We start from the raw sequence: 18,958 nt of genomic DNA, 5'->3' as shown, positions 1-18,958 counted from the left end.
AGCTAACGAGATGATCGACAGGCGTTTCACGTTTAATACTAGAATAATAACAAAACATACACCGGTACCGTAGTGAAAAAAAAAAATTTAAACAGGGTCAGCGCGAAAGCAGGAGGGGGCGGGGCGGGGGAGCATGAGAGGTGCCCATAAGATCGGTGGCAGAGCTCCTGAAAGTGCTGAAAAAAAAAAAAAAAAAAACATAACACACCTACAGTCGTCGCCTTTATCATCAGTCTTGTGTTTCGGTTTCCTCCACTTTAGTAAGCCTAAATACAAGCTCAGCACCCTCTGTCAGCGTAATAAAAACCGCCTAAGGAGCTTCTTCGACCGGAGAGCCCCGCAGGAGTGCGATCAAATGGGCTGCGCGGCGCGGGCAGTAAACGCCAAATGGCCGCGCGCCGTAAAGATATCGCGCCTACAGCGACTGGACGTTGCCGGGGACGCCTCCTAAAAGGCGGGGAAATACGAAAGAGGAGATGCGAGCTGCAGGGAGGTCAATCGGAAGACAAACAGCCAATTGGCTACCCCACAATGGGAGAGGGTTGTAAGGAAGTCAGAAAGACGGAAAAGGAAAGCAGAGAAGGAAAGCACGTGTGAAGGAAGATATAAAAAAGACGCAAACGTAGGACGACATATACCTTCTTCAGTGTAGCACCCGGCGCTGCTTAAGAAGCAAAAGCAACTGAAAGTACGTGGCTATCGCTGCATAACCAGCGGCAGAGAGAGAGAGAGAGAGAAAAATATTTCAATGAACGGAGCTAGAGGGGGGGGGGGGTGCAGCAGCGCTGCGGCTTACCAAACGTCAGAAATACGTAACGCGAGAACCAAAATGCGAGAGGAAATAAAGAACAAAGGAGAAAGTATTTCCCGGTCTAAGGCGTGTCATCTTTCTCGAGCCGGCCTTCTTTATCACCTTACACACTCTCGCGCAGCCTTTAAGCAAAGTTCGCCGCACTGCTCGGAGTCAACGCCTGACTGCGCAAAGCTCGGGGAAGGAGCGCGGTCCTACCGCTACCGAACTTTATTACGGTCGTCCGCGCTCCGCTCCCCTCAACCCCCGCCCGCAGCTTCCCGCCTCCCTCGTGCGCCCACTCTCGCATAGCTGGGCCGCTGCCCCCGCTTCCGAGACAGAGGCTCTGCCTTAGCTCACATCGGCTGCAGAAAGAAACTGGGAAACAAAAGTTAAGATGAAGAAGGTAACAAACGGGCGATCTAGCAGCGCGAGAACGTGGGAACCGGGAAAAGAAAGCCTCAGTGAGCGCGGTCGGGCCACGAAGCGGTTTTCACTCTTGTGACGGGGCCGCGCGTTGAAGCTTTAGAATGTCCTCCAGCGCAAACAGGAACGCTAGAGAACTTAGGGATATTCGTATAACCGACAATACGTTTTCTAAAGCAGCAACTTCAATTGCCTACCTACCTACCTACCTAGTCACGTGGGACTTGGCGTGGCGCTGGTCGGTATTCGATTTCTAGGAGCCGATCCCGGAGGCTAAGAGCAAACTGGGCCGATCGCGGAGATTAGGGAGTTTTACGTATAGCGTCCCCAAGGAACCTTACGTATACCCAAAAACCTAACTCCTCCGTACGCTTCTTGCATTCCTTTGTCCGTCTGGCCTAACATAGCGTTCCCTTACCTTGGGGCCCCCTATTTCCAGAGGTCCCTAATGTATGTAATAATAGGTGCCGAGTTCATGGGCTGATCCTGACGCAAACCAACACTGGAAGCTGTGCAATCTTGAAAATATTATCGCATTGCGTTTCCTCGGGGGTGGCACGTGGGCCTAACTTCTTTGCCTCTTTATCTGAGTTTTGGCGTCGGTGTCTTGGTAGGTGGTGGCTCTGCCAGACAGCCAAGGAGCGGTTAATTGATACTGGGAACTAGACAACTGCCCCACGGAACATAGTTTTGAGCATCGTTTATACAAAAGATTCAATAAATACTCGCTTAACGTTGGTTTCAGCATGTAAGTGCATTGGATCTGCCATAATCTCTTTTTCCCTAAGCGGCGTTAACCAATTTCTGGCGAGGACCTCTTGTTTTCGGCGACGATTACTAGATGACAGGAGCGCGCGAGACACACCGCGTATAGCGCAGACAACAGAGTATACGATGGGATTACAGCAACTATGGAGCAAAGATTACGTGGGTGGTTACAGAGACGTGTTCCTTAATTCCAGCGATACGTGGCAACAAATCCGCCAGTTCACTGGCAGGAGTAGATCCGGTCGCCCGTCGTTACCAGGAGCAGCCGGCGAAGGTGAGCGGAGCGCGGTATTAAGTGATTTGTCTGCACAGACCGCGCTGTTCTTATAATAAGAGCACACGCGGCAAACCCGCAGGGCAAGAAGGCAGCAGTGCCGCATCCGTGCATCCGGCCAGTTATACGCCGCGTTAATTCGCGACTCTTCCGATCCGTTCCATCCCCCTCGCTGAACCCCTCTTGCGTGTCCACGGTTCCCATTCGTTTCTAAAAAAAAAAAAAAAAATGTATCGAGCGGCACAGCACAGGGAGCTCGGTGCTCAGCCGGCGAGAATCTAAGCGGGTGCGGCTTCCGCTGTCGGCCGTGGCTGCCGCACCGGCAGTCACGCCTCGACGGTCGCACGCGAAGCTTCTCTATCTGGACGAGCTCCAACGCGGAAGGGATGCACGCATCCCCACTGCCTGCGACAGGTGTTTGCAGCGCGCAAGCGGGAGTCGCGAATTCCTTTCTCCCGCGGACAATCAAAAGTTTACGCCGCGCGACAATCTTCCTACCCACGCCCATCGGTTTGTATATATATTTACAGCCATCGACGCGTAAACCTGAAATTCAAGGTAATGTACGAAGGGTGCGATTGAGAAAACTCAGATGGGAAAGGCCGCTTGATGAACGGAAAGTAAAACGTCCGGTTAGTCAGCCAACGGGCAATGTATGAATGCGGACAATACGAATGGGAATACCAAATCGGACGAAGCACGACTATCGAGACCCGAAAGTCGTGCATGCTTTAAAAGTTGAAGCGGCGTGGCTGGGGAGGATGAAGCTGAGACACTCCTGCAGTAATCATCACTTGAATAGTGATCTAGGTGTTTCCTTTTGGAGTGGAGCACCCTGGTGACCTCTTTCGCGGGCACGCGCAACGTATTCCTTACGGAGAGTTTCAAGAAGGTCGCAATCAAGCGTTCCTAGCTGCAGGTTACCGGTGCGACTTCTCGGTCAGAGTCGCCGCGTGCGCCGCACCAACAGGCGAAACACCGAAACTCGAGGCTCTGGAATAACGTGCAACTCTCTCCGTAACCCTTTCTTTCAGAAAATTAGCGTCGGTTGGGAACACGTAATATAACGCTAAACGAAATCGCCGAAACACCCCGTGCCGATGCACTCACTCCACTTCTAAGATGGACTGCGTGTCCTTCGACCACGTCACCAGCGCCTTCTCAGCGGCAACCGGGAAGGCCAAAGGTGCGCCGCTCTCGAGAGGGCGCTGCGCTAGCGTTGTCGTTCGGTGGAAAGAGGCCAACGCCCACACCCGCTGTCGCCAGAGAAGCTGGAATATCCCCACTGACTCAGCAGTACCAACCGCTATACCAGGTGAGGAGGGCAGCGGGGCGGGCGAAATGATGCGTGCACCGGCAGTCACTCCATCGGAGAGAATGATGCACGAGAGAGAGAGAGAGAGAGAGAGAGAGAGAGAGAGAGAGAGAGAGACTGCGCTACGCAGTACAACACGAGCCAGGGTACGGGCTAAGAGGGAGAACGCAGGGAGCATGGATCCACTGGGGCTGACCGTCGTGATGAGCTCGCCGACCCCAAGCCTGCGCGCACGTCATTACTGCGAGGGAAGGCACAGAGCCACTACCATCGGAGCAGGCGGTGCTGCCAGCAGGATTGGAGCAGAGGGTCGAGAACAGCTGAGCGAGCCACGGACACCGTTCGACCACAGGCAAAGGGAGCCCCCGGCAACAGCGCCGACAGAACCGCCACCCCTCCCCCATCCAACAGTGACCGGTCGGTCGCCCCCCCCCCCCCCCTCCGTCCGCCTCGTCTCCAGACACAAAAGAAAATCGGCGGCACTGAAGCACGCGAGGCCACGCAGAGGTAGGGAGTGAGGGTACAGTGAACTGTAGTAAGGGGGGGCTCTTCACAGCTGGCCGTCGGTTCAAGGTCGAATCGAGGCCGCTGAACCGCACACATGTACCCGCGCAAGCTTACGCCTATGAACAACACCGCCCTGCACCACACGACCTCGTGACTTTTTCCAACCAATGCGATCTCGGGAACCGTTTTCGCCAAGGTCAATACATGCGCGAGAGGGGAAGGAAGGCGCATGACATACAAAGGTGCGTGACACACACGGCCGAAGAAAAATCAATCGCCACTGCATTGATTCTTTTCCGTCACATGGCTCCCTTTTTTTTCCCCCTTCCTCGAAACGACGCGCGTGAAGCGGCGGTACAAGGCTAGCGACGTAATCGACTCGCGAGCGTCCGACTACGAAGACTCCTTACCTCGACCGAGGAGGAGGACCACAACCCCGGCTGCGCGTGCCCCTGCTTCGTTCCCTTACCCCTTTCCTCGCAAAACGCACGCGCCTCGTGACCGCCACATGAGAGCGGCAGACACGCGTGTCGCAAGCGTGATGCAAGGCCGTCGCTCTTGCGATATCCGTCGAATGCGACCAGCCGAGAGAGACGCTTCCCAGAAGCGAATGACGACGCCCTCGCCGTTTGCGTGCGAGTCCAGAGAGAACAAGAGACGCGACGGCCTTGCGGCTTTGCTTTGTACACCTGGATTCGCGCTCACTTTCACCAGAGGAAGCCTTCCTGCGGAAAGCCGACTGCGAATGGAGTCAAACTTTCAATAGACAAATCCGCTGTTGACACGGTAGCCGACAGCGCTAGAACACACAAGCGCACTTCTTTGCTCAAAAGAGTTCGACGATGGGTCTGACGCGTGACGTGCCGACAAGAGCGCTCCATCCGCGAAGGGTGGCTTGTGTTTGACGAGAACCCATGAACAGCTGCAGCGAGTTAACAACGAAGTATTTTTTTTCTTTTCCTTTCCGTGCTGCGAGCCGCTGTAAGCCGCTGTACGCGATCTCCACTTGATGCAAGCTCATGTGTCTGTACACGTGAGACGATCGTTTACACAACCTATCCGACGAACCCGCGCGCTAACTATCTAATGTTTTTTTCTTTATATTTGCGATGCTACCGCTCTGTAAATGTACACGATTTCGTTTTTATTATTTTTTTGGCACCCCTTCATGTTCACAAAACAACCCGTGCGCAAGAAACTATCATCGCACGGTGCACCCCCCCCCCCCCCCCCGCGTATTGCGAAAGTGCGCTTTGGGTAAACAGAGCAGTCGGTGGTCGCTGCCTCTTTACAACGGCGTTCTACACGCGATGAGTAGCAGGCGCAAGTTCGATACAAGTCGAGCTCAGTGGCAACGCCGGTAGAAGTCCCCGTGTGACAGTGGTTATAAAGCTAAAGTGACAGTGGTTATAAAACAAAAGAAGACCGCAAGGGACTCCTAACTCATGCACAATACAGGAAACTCGGCCGTCGTCGCTGCGAAGTAAGCAGGGCATCGCAGCGGTCGTCCACAGCATGCACTCACCGCTCTCAGCCGTTGGTCTCATCCTCGGCAACGCGCTAGCGGGCGCTGCGAGACGCCTTCAGTACCGCCGAAGGAGCGGGAGAACAGCCTGCGCACACAAAGAAATGACACGCACGCATGACGTCTTTTTCCTGGAGAAACAACAGACAGAAACACGGTCATCACAAAGTGCGCTTCATAAACAAATGTAATACCGTCGAAACTTATAACGAGTCTGGCTAGAACAAATGACGCTCAATATATATCGCACATGCGCAACTTTTTTTTAGCGATATTCATGCAAGCTAAATCTCTTAAAACGAAGTGTGTACGCGTTGGGTATATATCATATTTCCGCGCGCCTACGACCGGCGTAATAAAACCGTCCGCAGCGGATTTTTTAAAATTATTTGTTAATGCCGTTTGATATCGTGCGGCTGAGAAAGTTTGCCGGCATGTTCGCAACCGGGTGGGGTGCAATACGACGCGTAACCCGGTGAAGAGCTAGGTCCAATCGGGTTGCCGAGTTATTTCCACATGCTGCAAAGAGATGCAGGTAGCCATGAAGTGTTTCAGCACTGTCGCGTGGCTTTGTTCCATCGTGCATAACGGACTCATCATAAAAGCTTATTCCACCCGGATTAAGATGTATCGAATTGCTTTGATATACCGACAAACTTTCAGAGTACGAACCAGTTCGGTGTAGCCGGGTTTTGAATGTGTATAGTGCGCACTCGGGCGAGAAAAATCGGCTCACCTTGCCGATCTTTAACGCTTTCCTAGGAAACCCATCTCTACAAGCACAGAACGCGCACAGAAGATCCAGAGTCAGCTGGATCCCGCCAGCTTTATGGCGACCGATGCAAATCGCATTTCACACTCCCCGCGTGTCTTTTATCATGACGGCCGCTTAAAGGGAACCTGCATCTGAACTTGAGCCAATCATGGTTCAGCCAAGCTTCGTGTGTGACGAAATAGTCCCGAGAAACTGTCGATTTCGAAATGGCCCTGATACGCAGCAGCCTTAACGTCTGAACATATTTGCGTCGTCGCAACAAATGCGTGCGAGTCTCAGAGCACCCGTCACGTTAAGTGGCCTGAACAATTTTTGCAAAGACTACACTGTACCTACATTTAAGTGAAAGAAACACGGATTTGGAAGACACAGCCCAACACATAAGTAAATAAAATACATCTAGATGCTCATTGCAAGACGTCGCTGTGTGGCAGCGCCGTCACGTTCCCGCTTACCTCCAGCAGTTAAGGCAGTAAGATAACCTTATAAAGGTCGCAGTGATACATTATAGGCTGATGGCTCTCGCAGTTATGGTGAACTGTGTGACCACAACCACCCATGCAGGAACTGTGCAATGTGGCTTCGTATGCTCAAGTGAGCTGCACAATCCAAAGTCGGCGTGGCCGGCGCAACGCCATATGTCCTTAAAAAAAAATAAAAAATCGAGCAGTGTTGGGAGGCAATTCACCTTCAGCTACATAGGCGCATATAGCCGTCAACGTCAGCGAAGAGGCCTATCTCTAAGCCGAGGTCACAGTTATCGCGCACAAAAATGATACTCAAGTTCGATATGCATACACGGGCGGCGCAGAAATAAAATTACCCGTGTTGCAGCCGTGACAAATGGCGGGTTATCACTGCACTGCCAAACGATCGATCGACAAAATAGTGTGCCGCGTATGCTAGCTCTTGCACGAACAATGCGCAATGCGTCTTACGTGGAGCACGTAACCCGCTAACTCGTGCGGCGCTATCTGCAATTTAATTGCCACTGTAGGTCGAATATACTTTGAAAACACGCAGGAGTGTCGTTTCCACATTTCTTTCCATTCGAAAGTATCACGTTAAGGGTATATTGCTAACCTAACGAGGTCGTTTGTTTCATCCTACACCCGTGTACTAACTAACGTCTTGCGTGGCGCTTACGTCAAGCGCCAATTTCGACCACCATATATAGCACATGCAGCAGTTACTCACTTAACTAGTTGAGTCATGCAAAGTGGAAATAAAATGACGTAGAGGAAAAGAACACACACGGGAAACGGGCTGCATAATGATAAACTCCGCAGGAATTACGCAAATCCACTTCCAGTTTTGCGGGCACCAGTTTTACTCGAGTTGGCGAACTTGGCAAAGTCGTTATATTAGGATAAACACACCACAACAACAACAACAGCGCAGTCATGTGATCAAAGCAACGAACAGAGTCCCTGTAAGCCACACCAATTCCGAAAAAGAGCCTATACTCACACTCGACGCCAAGGAGGAACGTGCAGCCGAACGCCGTATAGGCACGATGCGAAAAAAAAACATCCCTGAAACCAACGCACGTTTGACGTTCGAACGCTCTGGCGCAGCCCGTCCCATTCTTTTGTTTCGCTGACGCGAGAAATACTACACGAAAGCACGCAGCGAAGCAGGCGAGACACCGACGGCCTGGCGGCGGGAAGCCGGCCGTGTCAGAAGCGGGGCGGGGAAGTTCGAGAAGAAAGCAGCAGTTTCCGGCCCTGCAGCGCCACTGGGAAATCCTCTCCGCGTGTATGCGAAGCGACCGCGTAATCCACTTTTCCGAGTACACGGTTGCACGGCTTCCGGCCGTATAGGTCATTCCGCGTTGGAACAGTACGCACCAGTCCAACAGGAGGAGGACTGCGGTGGCAATCGACTTCACTGAGAACCTCTACATCTTGCTCGGCTGCAGTGTGCGCGGAAAGGATAACGCACCCGTACAATGCAATGTTCCTGCAATTTGCCGCGTTAACTCGAAAGTGACGGCAGGCTTCTTCCGAGACGTGTTTACCAACACCGTCTGAACCGTCACACAGATGACCAATCACGATGTTTCTTTGAAGTCTTGGTCAATTTAACACAATAAGCCGAGAATAAGCGACAGGCACGTAGCTTTTTTTGTAGCATGTAGCATTTTTGTTTTAATTTCTCTGCGAACTTCAATGTTTTTCGTGGCCGTGGGCTTGGGTGCTTCCTTCCCGAATAGGCCCAACCAACCACAGCGGAGGACGCAGGCCGCGCATGCAGCTTCGTTACTTGCAGCACCACCAGATGGCGCTTCCCTACGCGAATACGCGGCAGTGGCGGCGCCGGCCGCGCGGGACACGGTGCCTTCGCGCATCTGCGGCTGCACAGTAATGAGGAAGCAAATGCTTCTTGCGGGGAGAATGAATTCTAATTGCGCTGAGTACGTACGCGCATGCTGCTTCTGAAACCATCATGCGTTCAAGGGGCGTCCGTCCTACTCGCTAGTAGTCAGCAACTCCGCTTAATAAAAGGCTCGGTATAATTTGCGTGCGTGTGAGGTGCGAGTGTGCGTGCGCATGTACTGGTCTTTCGACTCTCTATGCACTCAAACAAAGCTTCGCTGTGTATCGATTCCAACTCGTGGGATCTGCTGCAATCTTTTTCTCTCTTCTATATTAAAGGGACACTAAAGGTTACCAGAAAGTCAAGTTAAAGTGATAAAGCAATGCTCCAGAACGTATAAGGCGTCAACATAATCGCGAACAGAGCTTTAGTAACCGAGAAATTGAGGTAAATGCATGACACGATTTGAGACCCCCCAGCGACATTCCGGTACTAGCCCGATGACGAAAGCACTCCTCATCATAATTTATGTCACCAGCACTCAACTACTCGTATTAAAAAGATCATGTCATTAGATTATAAGACGGAAGAAAATGCTACTTGTCTACTTCTATTCGATTCTAAGAAAAAATAACATTTTGACGTTACCCTTGAGTAGTATGGGTGATCGAAAGGTTTCGTTCTCGCTCGACTCTGCGCGCTCGACTTTGCGCCGCGCGCGCTTTGGAGTTTTGAGTTGTTTCTTTATCGCGTCGCGCTGCGGTGGTCCTGCTGGCTCGCGAAACTTGCATTTGGAGCAAGCAGCAAGAGTGCCACGTCTATGTGATGTCGTGGGATGCGCGAACGGTCCGCGGAACTTGGCCAAGGGCAGTTGCAGCGGCGAATCCAACGTTACTTATCACTGTGTGCCAACGAGTGAACCTCTCCGTTCGAAGTATTAAGTGCCGTACCTCCGCCACAGCGCGCTGGCAAAGAGCCGAAAAATCACGTAGTGTGCTCGCTACAATTTCGTCCAGAGGATTACGAGTTCAACGCCGACTTACTTAAGTCGCGTGGAGTGCCTTTCAAAGCAGGCCGCCGTCGTAGTAGTACACAACGACGCCGGCAGCGCGAGCCCTCAGCAGCAGGTCACGTTCATCAGTGCTTAAATCGCTAAACTCGAGCCCAGCATCGCGAGCCAATGCGTCGTCGTCAGGGTCGTCTATTGCAACGAGCGTCGAAGTTGGCGTCATAAAATAAAGAACCAGCTTATCGTCGCGCGCTTTCCCGTCCGCTAGCCACCATAGTTCCGCTTTCGCGCTGCTGTCGGCTCTGTCTTGGCTCTGTTTCTGGCCGCGCGTTTGCGTTTTGTGCAGAAAAGCCGTAGCGCCGTCTGCGGGAGCCGTTTTACTGACCGACGGCGCAACGTCATTATGAGACCATGACGTCAATACTCCTCGATCGGAGGGCGGGTGATTTGAACTGCGCTAGAGGTACGCGGACGCTTCAGAACGCATTTTCTCTTAAAATAAGTCTCTTCTTCGCACGAAACAAGCGTGTCGAGGTTTCTGGGATGGTATTTCAACAGTCCACGTTGACTTAATATTAACCTTTAGTGTCCCTTTTAAGTTTACTACTGCTGCAGCACCAAAGGACACACCTCGCTGGCCTAAGCCTGCATGCTAGCAAGGAAGCAGTGTCGTTCATTAAAGGGAAAAAAAAAACGAAGCAACCGAGTAAATGTTTTCGCTACAACGAAACAAATGTGCATTAAACTTTCGATATACGTGATATTCAAATAAAGGGCCACAGTGATCACCGACCGGGTTTTTCAAGTCCCATAGCCAAGGCTTGTCTTCTGACAGAAATTTAGAAAATCGCGGAGCTCCAGCTCAGTTTTAATAATATTTGGGGTTTTACGTGCCAAAACCACTTTCTGATTATGAGGCACGCCGTAGTGGAGGACTCCGGAAATTTTGACCACCTGGGGTTCTTTAACGTGCACCTAAGTCTAAGCACACGGGTGTTTTCGCATTTCGCCCCCATCGAAATGCGGCCGCCGTGGCCGGGATTCGATCCCGCGACCTCGTGATCAGCAGCCCAACACCATAGCCACTGAGCAACCGCGGCGGGTTGAGCTCAGTTTTAACAACCGGCTTAGGAGGTTCCTTAAGTGCCCCGAAACATCGGCGCACGAAAGCTCTCTCATTCCGTCCTGACGTAGAGGGCGCCCGCATCGAACCCGCGACCTACTGGTCCGCCGCTCCGAGGAAGCAAAAGAGGTGGGGGGCCCTACACGCAATAATAATAATACGTTCTGAACTTGACGCCGTGACCACGAAGCGCTGCTATATACACAACGATACCTTGACACACACACAGTCGGGGATCGTTTCATATAGTACACGGCGTTTCCTGGGCGCGATCAGCCCGTGACGCGTGCTGATACCTCGAGCTGGAAGCCAAAGTCTATCTCTCGCTCTCTCTCTCTCCCAGTATATACTGCGATTCTCGTTAAACACGATAGACTCACGCTGGAAGCCAAAGTCTATCTCTCGCTCTCTCTCTCTCTCCCAGTATATACTGCGATTCTCGTTAAACACGATAGACTCACGCTGGAAGCCAAAGTCTATCTCTCGCTCTCTCTCTCTCCCAGTATATACTGCGATTCTCGTTAAACACGATAGACTCACGGCGCACTGATAAATCAGGCCACAGCTGTTTAGTGCGGCATATGCTCGAAGCTGCTGCTGCTGCAGGGGAGAGAAGGCCCGGCTGCGCGTAATGCGCGGCCGAGTGGCGTGTCGACTGGCACTGCCATTCACCGCGATACGCGAGAAGCTGACAGGGCAGGAACGGGGAAAGCGAACAATACGCCCAAGAAGGTACAAACATAGACGTGCAGGCTTACAGGAAGCAACGGCAACGAAAACATCCTTGAAAAATAGAAAGAAGGGGGGCCGTGGATTACGTTACGTTTTGTACTTGCAATATAGCGTCGCTCTCGTGCGGTTCTATCCGAAAACAAACTAGGACCCTCCGCATTCTGCAAACGAGCTTTTTTTTTTTTTAACGTACAACAAGAGCTGCGCTAATCGGTTCATAATTACACAAACGAGGAATATGAAGTTGAGCCGTGCTAGTAAATTACACACCGGCAATAGCAGTTAAGTGGCCTCCGTCGAGAGGGAGAAAGCCTGGGTAAAGGCGCATCACATCGCGACCAGTGTTTCGAAGACGGCGCTCCATTTCACCGCCACCTCGGCTTTCCTAGCGAGGAGGAAGTCTCGTGCGGTTTGTAATCATCATCATCATCATCATCATCATATCTTTATGTTCACTGAAGGACGAAAGCCTCTCCCAGAAATCTCCAATTACTCCTGTCTTACACTAGCCGATTCCAACTTGCATCTAATTTTTTCTTCTAATGTCTTTTCATTACAAAATGTTTGTAATGAAAGATGGCAATTCGAACGCAAAGTTGCCGGGTCTCGACGTTTCTGCGTTCGGAAACCGACAGATCGGTGGCCTCCGATTCGAACACGCATGTTCGACAACTCTCCGAACAAAGATGGCGGATCGGGCCCTCCTCCTGTCAAAGCCAAGGAGGTTTCGAAAAACCTCGTAGGTCGAAGTGGCCGCAGATGTTTCACGTGACGGCTAACAGACCTCACAGTCGTCCAGAGCAAGAACGAAAGGCAGGTGGCGACGCCGCCGTGAAGTTCGCGCACTATAGCTCACCGTGACGTTAATTGATTTCCCGAGTGTCAATATTCGAGCCTTATTCCTTAGGGGGACTTTACCAGAAGTTGTAAAAAAAGAAAAGAAATACATTGCACGTTTCTTGCACGTAAATGTGTGAAACTTGGCACCGCATCCTAGGCTGGCAAACGTAAGATGCTTTAATGTCACGGTGGCCTTGAAACGAAGGACCTGGCGTCGCCGACATAATCGTGACGCCATGACACAAAGCGAAATTTGCTGACGTCGTGCAGCAATATCGGGATATGCATGGTGGTTTGTCGCTTTTAAAGAAAACTACAAAAACCCTACTGTGCGCACTTTTTCCTGGAAGCGCTTGCGGGAACGAAGCGAGTGGGCTTATCGTGACGTGACGAAGCATTCGCCTTCCGGGTACGAAACTGGTTAGCGGAAACAAAGAGTAAATTATTTACGGTGCTCCGAGCTTTTCCAGCGTTTTTATCTCGTAAGGCTGAGAGGGTTCGGAACTTCAATTAAAGTAAAAAGAAAAATGAGCAGAAAATGACCTATACGTATAAATTTTTTTAAACTGTGTAATGCCCAGCATAACTATGTACGTTACGCTGTTCCTAACTTCAAAATCCCGGTTTAGGCGCGAGCAACTTAATGCACAGTCTATAAAGTAGCATATTTGATATGCTGGAGCAAGTTTTCAGTTGTGGATGGTTAAGGAAACACATTTCTGATTAATTACTGGCTATACTGATGCTGCTCTAGCGGCCGCACACCAATAAGCAATGGCACATTCTTTTATTTAATGCGCTAATAACACGTTGATTTATCGTAAAATATTCATTGGAGCTTACACAGAAGTTCATGTTCGTGACGGGACGAAGCGTACACCGTGAAGCGGCCCATGTGGCACTCTCCCTTGTGGATTACCAAAGCTCCCTTGCGGGTTACACGAGTTCCATACACTGCAATATATATATATATATATATATATATATATATATATATATATATATATATATATATATCTGAGAAAATGCGTCAGTGAAAGTTATCTTCGTCATCTACAGATATGGTTTTCGATGGGACATTACATTATGAACCAATATTTTCTCAAGCGCGTCGTTGAAGTGATAAAAAAAAAAAAAAAGAGAGAGAGAGAGAGAGAGAGAGAGAGAGAGAGAGAGAGAGAGAGAGAGAGAGAGAGAGAGAGAGAGAGAGAGAGAGAGAGAGGCGTAACTCGGCCGAGAAGACGGATGCGCGCTCACCTGCGCCTGCTACTGGAAGCTGCAGCCGTCCGTCAAACCAGCGGGACACACACGCGGTGCGAGCAGCAAGGTGGAAAGAGGGAGGGGGGGGGAGGTTCCGCCTCGACCCTGTGTGTGTGCGCCAATCACGGGTCTAGGCTCGGCTCGAGGGTCCAACCGGTGCATGGGCCACTCGAGGAAGCCGGGAACACCGCTTCTTGGGCCATGGTCTCCAGAACTACGCATAAGATTGGGGGGAAAAGGAAAAGAATGACGAAACCAGTTAGTCATCAGTGCGAGCAAGAGAACAAAAGCGGAGCAAAAAGCCGAGGTTGTCCCTCGACTACTGTCCAAGGTGTTGCGTTTATGCGGCAAGCGTTCTTAATGCGTGTATACACTCCCAAACGAGCTCACTCATTACCTTATACATCACCAACCCCATGCAGCGCTGCGAAACCTACAGATCGATCGCGTCGTGCTATCCAGAAAAGAGAATTGGAAGAAGCGTTCCTCCACGGTACGCCACTGATCGACCTCTGCGCAAGGCCGACTGAATGGAAGTTTCACGCATAAGGATCAGCGTATAGTGGAGCACAGTGGGAGAGGCGCCTCGTCCTATATACGACTTCTCTGAAACACGCAGTCGGCTCCCGTCACATGAGGCTCGATACGAGCCCGAGCCTTCGGTGCACTGCACGGAATTGGTGACACGGATTATAAAAGGTGCGGTTATAGGCGATGCCATAATTGCACTCTGGAGACAAACAAGTCTTATCTCATGGAACATGCCCCGGGCTGGAGGACGATGCACAACCCGTAAGATACGACTACGGAGTCCTCATCGTCTTCTGGCCAGGACAAGATACTGCAAGGCCCGGCTTTCATTTTCGCGATTTAGGCGCTTTCAAATTTTGCCACAGACCGTATCTCACCGGCGCTAATAACCTGCCTGCGCACAGTCGTTACGCAGAGCTAGAAGTTTGGCGGGCGTGTTAGTCGCATTCAGGCAGGAAAATAATGCAATGCACACAACTAACGACGAGTTCGAGCTGCGTGCGCTGCGCGTTAAGTGCTTGCGCGGCAGGGTTGAGCGATCTGGTTATTAGCCTCCGTGGCTCGTTTTGCAACATGCACAGAAGCGCAGCCGTAGGTACAAAATAAATGCATCTGCGTTGGTTGTCGTTGCGTTGGCCGTGGCTCGTCCCGTGCTCTACGCAAACAATGGTATCCGGGACACATCGCGCCACGACTCGATTTAGGGGCGCTCTTTTGGACCTGATAGCACACGCCCGCTGTAGGCGCACGCACTTTAGAGGGAGCGAATTCATCGCACGTATGAAGCGTTCACAGAACGTTAACTTCAACGAAGGACATTAAGGAAAGTAAGTGTTAACGCTAAGGATGCAAAGAACATTAAACGATCAAATTTAAAGACCCCGAACTGGAAGCGTCGTGACCGTAAACCATCTACTTGCCAATACAGCCAGCGCATTAACAGTATTAGCACGGTGTTCGCGCGAGGATAACATAACTATAGCACAGGTCAGAATGGAAAGGCGTCATTAGGGTGAGGAGAAAAAAAAAAAAGAAACAAAAGCAGAAGCAACACTTTGAAAGCCATTTCCCGACTATTCGCGCCTTTCATATGCCTGTATAATCGCCGCTCGAATGTCTCAACCTTGGCGCGCAAGAAGAAGAAAAAAGAAGAAAAGAGGCTGTGCTTCGCGCACCGACGTCAAGCACGCGAAGCAAATCAGCGCAAGTTAAAGGAGACCTCCGCCATCGCGTGACTTGCGCAACCGAGCCAAGGCAAAAGCAAAACGCCGGCGGGTCCCCGACGGAGGAGGCGAAAGAAAAACAACACCCAGAGGAGCCGCGCGCGTGCAAGCAACAACACGGCTCCAGCCTCCGCGGCAAGCGAGGTGCCAGGCCGATAAATACAATAAGACAGAGAGAGAGAGAGCGAACTCAAACGATCGGCCACACGCGCTGCCATTGTTGGCCCTAACACACACACACACATCGGTTGGCGGCGGCCGTGGAAGAAAGCGACGGTGGCCGGCACGGGTCGGAGAGGAAACGCGGCCTCGTTGCCTCGCCGACGACGATCCCCAAGGTCCGCCAGCGTCCTTGGCCGCGAGAGAACTTCGGGCGCCAGGTATAAGTGCTGTACAGCGGGGAGACACCTCTCCTCTGGCCTTCACCGCCGGGGACGCAAATAGCGAACGCGGCTGTGGCCCAAAACCAAAGAGCGCGAGAGTCTATCTAGTGTCCCCCCCCCCCCCTTTCTTTCTTTCTTGGCACACGAACCGAGCACCGAGGAGACGGCGCGACTTACTCCCCCCTAATCCTCCCCCCCCCCCACAACACACGTGCACACACACGCAAGGGGAGAGACCTATCTGGCTATGCATGCGCATGCAAAGCAGGTGCTCACGTGCGCTCGCTCGCGCGCGCCAAGAGTCAAAAAAGAGTGTCGTCACACGATGAGGCAGCCGCCATCCCACCAGTTTTCGGGAATGTTTGCAGATAGAGGTTTTCACTTGGCGACATTCGCTCTGGCAACGACGATGGCGGCTTGGTACGGAGCGGAAGAAAACGAAACGCGCGAATACCTTCGTTTTGAAAAAAAAAAAAAATCCTTATCGGAAGACGGAAAGATCCGATGGGAGACGCATCGCCCGAACGCTGACGTCAATCAATGCTGGCGTCAATCAAAGCTGTGCCCAGCCGAACAGCGCACTATTTGCCTCGGCGTCGTATTTTACGTCGTTCGTTAAATAAGTACAGAAAGTTTCAGATTAGGGGACTAGCGCAAGCCACACAGAGGCGTTGCGGTAGCACGTCCGTGCTACGTTTCATCCATGAGTTTGCTACTATATGGTTCTGGTGATCGCAGGTCAGCGGACGTAATGTCACGCGCGAGGAAAGCAACTAGGCGCACGGGGTCTGTGACAGATTATTTATTCAGCACTGCGAACTCAAGGTCCAAGCAGGGTGGACAATACCAATACAAACAAAGATGCAACAAAAGAACAACATCACAAAGCATATAAAAAGACCTCCTCATCGACCTGTGCGCACAGTTTATTCGCTCACAGATGGAACGTCTGTATATACAAACTCGGCAACCTTTCACAGCCCTTCTAAGAACAACAAACGCAGCAACCTTGGCGAGTTGCCTTATACCCATCAATCAATACTCTACAGCTGTAAGTGAACAAAAGCCGCGGGAATAAGGTGCAACGCCCGATATACAAGAAGCGTATGTGTCCATCGCGAAGTGGAATGAAGGAAAAATGCCTCCCGAGATATTTCTGCGAAAGCATACACTTCACCCGGTTTTCTCCCCCGCGAAGGCTGCATATATATACCCGTAGTCGCGTCTCCCAACTCACAGCACCATAGCACACGCGCCTCTACATGCGTAACGTTCACCGAGTATTCTTTGCGCCTGCTTATATAACGGTCGATAGCCCCCAGATCCCGCGTTCCCAACAGTGACTCTTGAGAAAACGCCAAATTAAACGCCCGCCTAATGGCGTATTGTGGCGCCACCTGGAGCACACTAAATTTCTCGCTTCATTGCACGTTTAGTATGCAGCACGACGCAACGCTATTTTTTTTTTTTTTTTTCGAGTGCGTCTGGCGCGCAAGTTGCAACGCATACCTCTCGCACTAATTGCTGGTGAACGCGATACGGGAGCTGCGCGCAAGCTCAGAGCATGATCAGACCGAGGGCAACGACCTCCGGAAGGAAACAATCTCCACAAAGCCAGGGCCCTCTTCTCGCAGCTTACAACCCAGGAATACAGCACCAGCTCCGTGCCCACAAGATCGCAGTGCAACACGCACTCTGCGCCTACAGTGCGTTCCAGTTGAACACCGGCACAGTTTGTATCTTTAGGTTGTATAAATTCGGTTATATAATCTAATTCGGTTATATAACCGCGTTAGATAATATTAGTTCGCTGCACCTATAAAGCGGTGCGCCGAGTGCGCATGCGCCGCATCGACCGCGCATGCGCAGATAGTGCCTCGCGGCACCTTAATTTGAGCCGCAGTGAAATGTGCGGGGATTACAACAAACTTGTAAGTGCGAAAAAAAAAAAAAAGAACGCTTGGGATGTTTGGTGCTGCATTATTTTCCGCGCGTAACAACACGGGACGAGTAAAACGGACGGAAAGACACGCACAAGAACGAAGAGTTGGGGCGGCACTTTCTGTATCTCTCGTGTCGTTAAGAGCCGAGAAAAAAACAACAACAACAATTAAAAGAAAACAAAGCGCACGCGAAGCCGCAGGTAAACAGAACCTGGTTCTGCGAGCGCCGGCACGCAAACCTGCACAATTTGCGCGGTTTGCTGAACTGTTGCGTGCGAAGCAGCGTTATGGTTATGCGCATGCGCACACCAAGTGCACGTGTACTTCAGCACGCTATACTTGCAGCTAGATTACATAGTACTGGCCCGTGATGTTGTGTTTAGTACAACCGATCTAGGGAGAGTGAGAGAGTGAAAGAAAAGAAACGAGATCTCGAAACGCGGCTAACACAGGCGAGGCCATTTGGAAGATGGCCGATTCACTGAATAATAACAAAGAAAAGACCAGGAAAGCTCCAGCGATTCCTCCGGCTCTGAAATCATTTACTGCGACAGGGTATCGCAGTGGACGCCGCTGTCTTCCCCAAGAACAAGAGCTGCGTCAAGCACAAAGAGACGTCTTCGTCCGCTACAGTGCAGCCTACTGTATAGCCTCCGAAATTCGCGCACAGACGCGACAACTATCACAAGGCCTCCGCGACGCGCAAGGCCCCACACACGTTCGGAGTTCAGAGCGACAACCGAGTCCTAAGTGCGTCCGATTCCCGAATGCGGATTGCCGCAGGGGCATGGGTTTGACTCTCTGCGCCGGTGGTGGACAAGGTTTCGTGTAACTTTCGCCGTTTGGCGAGGATGACGAAAACGGCCGACGAAGGCGAAAGGACGGACGGACATGGGAAACCCAGTTTTGAGCTAACTGCTGCCGCTTAAATACTAATAATAATGATGATGAAAGTATAATACAAAGCTATCGTAGATTTTCCAGCAGAATATGCTAGTATATGGCACTGCCATCTGCAAGCCGCATCGTCGGTCTAATCCCGGGACGTTGGACTATTGCCAGGTGGCGCGGTATACCGAGACCATCACCACACAAGAAGCGCTTCCCGTGCCAGAATCAAGACATCAAAGATTGTAATCGACATCCCCCGCCTCCCAGTGTTTCGTTTTTTTTTTTTTTCGTTTTTTCCTTTTCAACGCAGAGATTAATTTTTGC

General features: G+C 51.4%; 1 protein-coding gene across 3 annotated transcripts in view; it reads right to left on the bottom strand.

Moving 5' to 3' along the window:
* Positions 1–18,958, bottom strand: part of atos (atos homolog atossa) — a 104,777-nt gene that overhangs the window by 45,414 nt on the left and 40,405 nt on the right. For all 3 annotated transcript variants that reach the window (XM_075693198.1, XM_075693197.1, XM_075693196.1), the window contains 2 exons: positions 13,661–13,877; positions 5,606–5,693 (listed from right to left, as the gene is read on the bottom strand). In XM_075693198.1, the coding sequence (XP_075549313.1) occupies positions 5,606–5,627 (22 nt within the window). In that variant the 5' untranslated portion in view covers positions 5,628–5,693; positions 13,661–13,877. The remainder of the gene's footprint in view (positions 1–5,605; positions 5,694–13,660; positions 13,878–18,958) is intronic.

The sequence above is a fragment of the Dermacentor variabilis genome, chromosome 5 (assembly GCF_050947875.1).
Source record: "Dermacentor variabilis isolate Ectoservices chromosome 5, ASM5094787v1, whole genome shotgun sequence".
NCBI classification, from domain to species: Eukaryota; Metazoa; Arthropoda; class Arachnida; order Ixodida; family Ixodidae; genus Dermacentor; species Dermacentor variabilis.
This window is presented reverse-complemented; position numbering and strand designations above follow the sequence as displayed.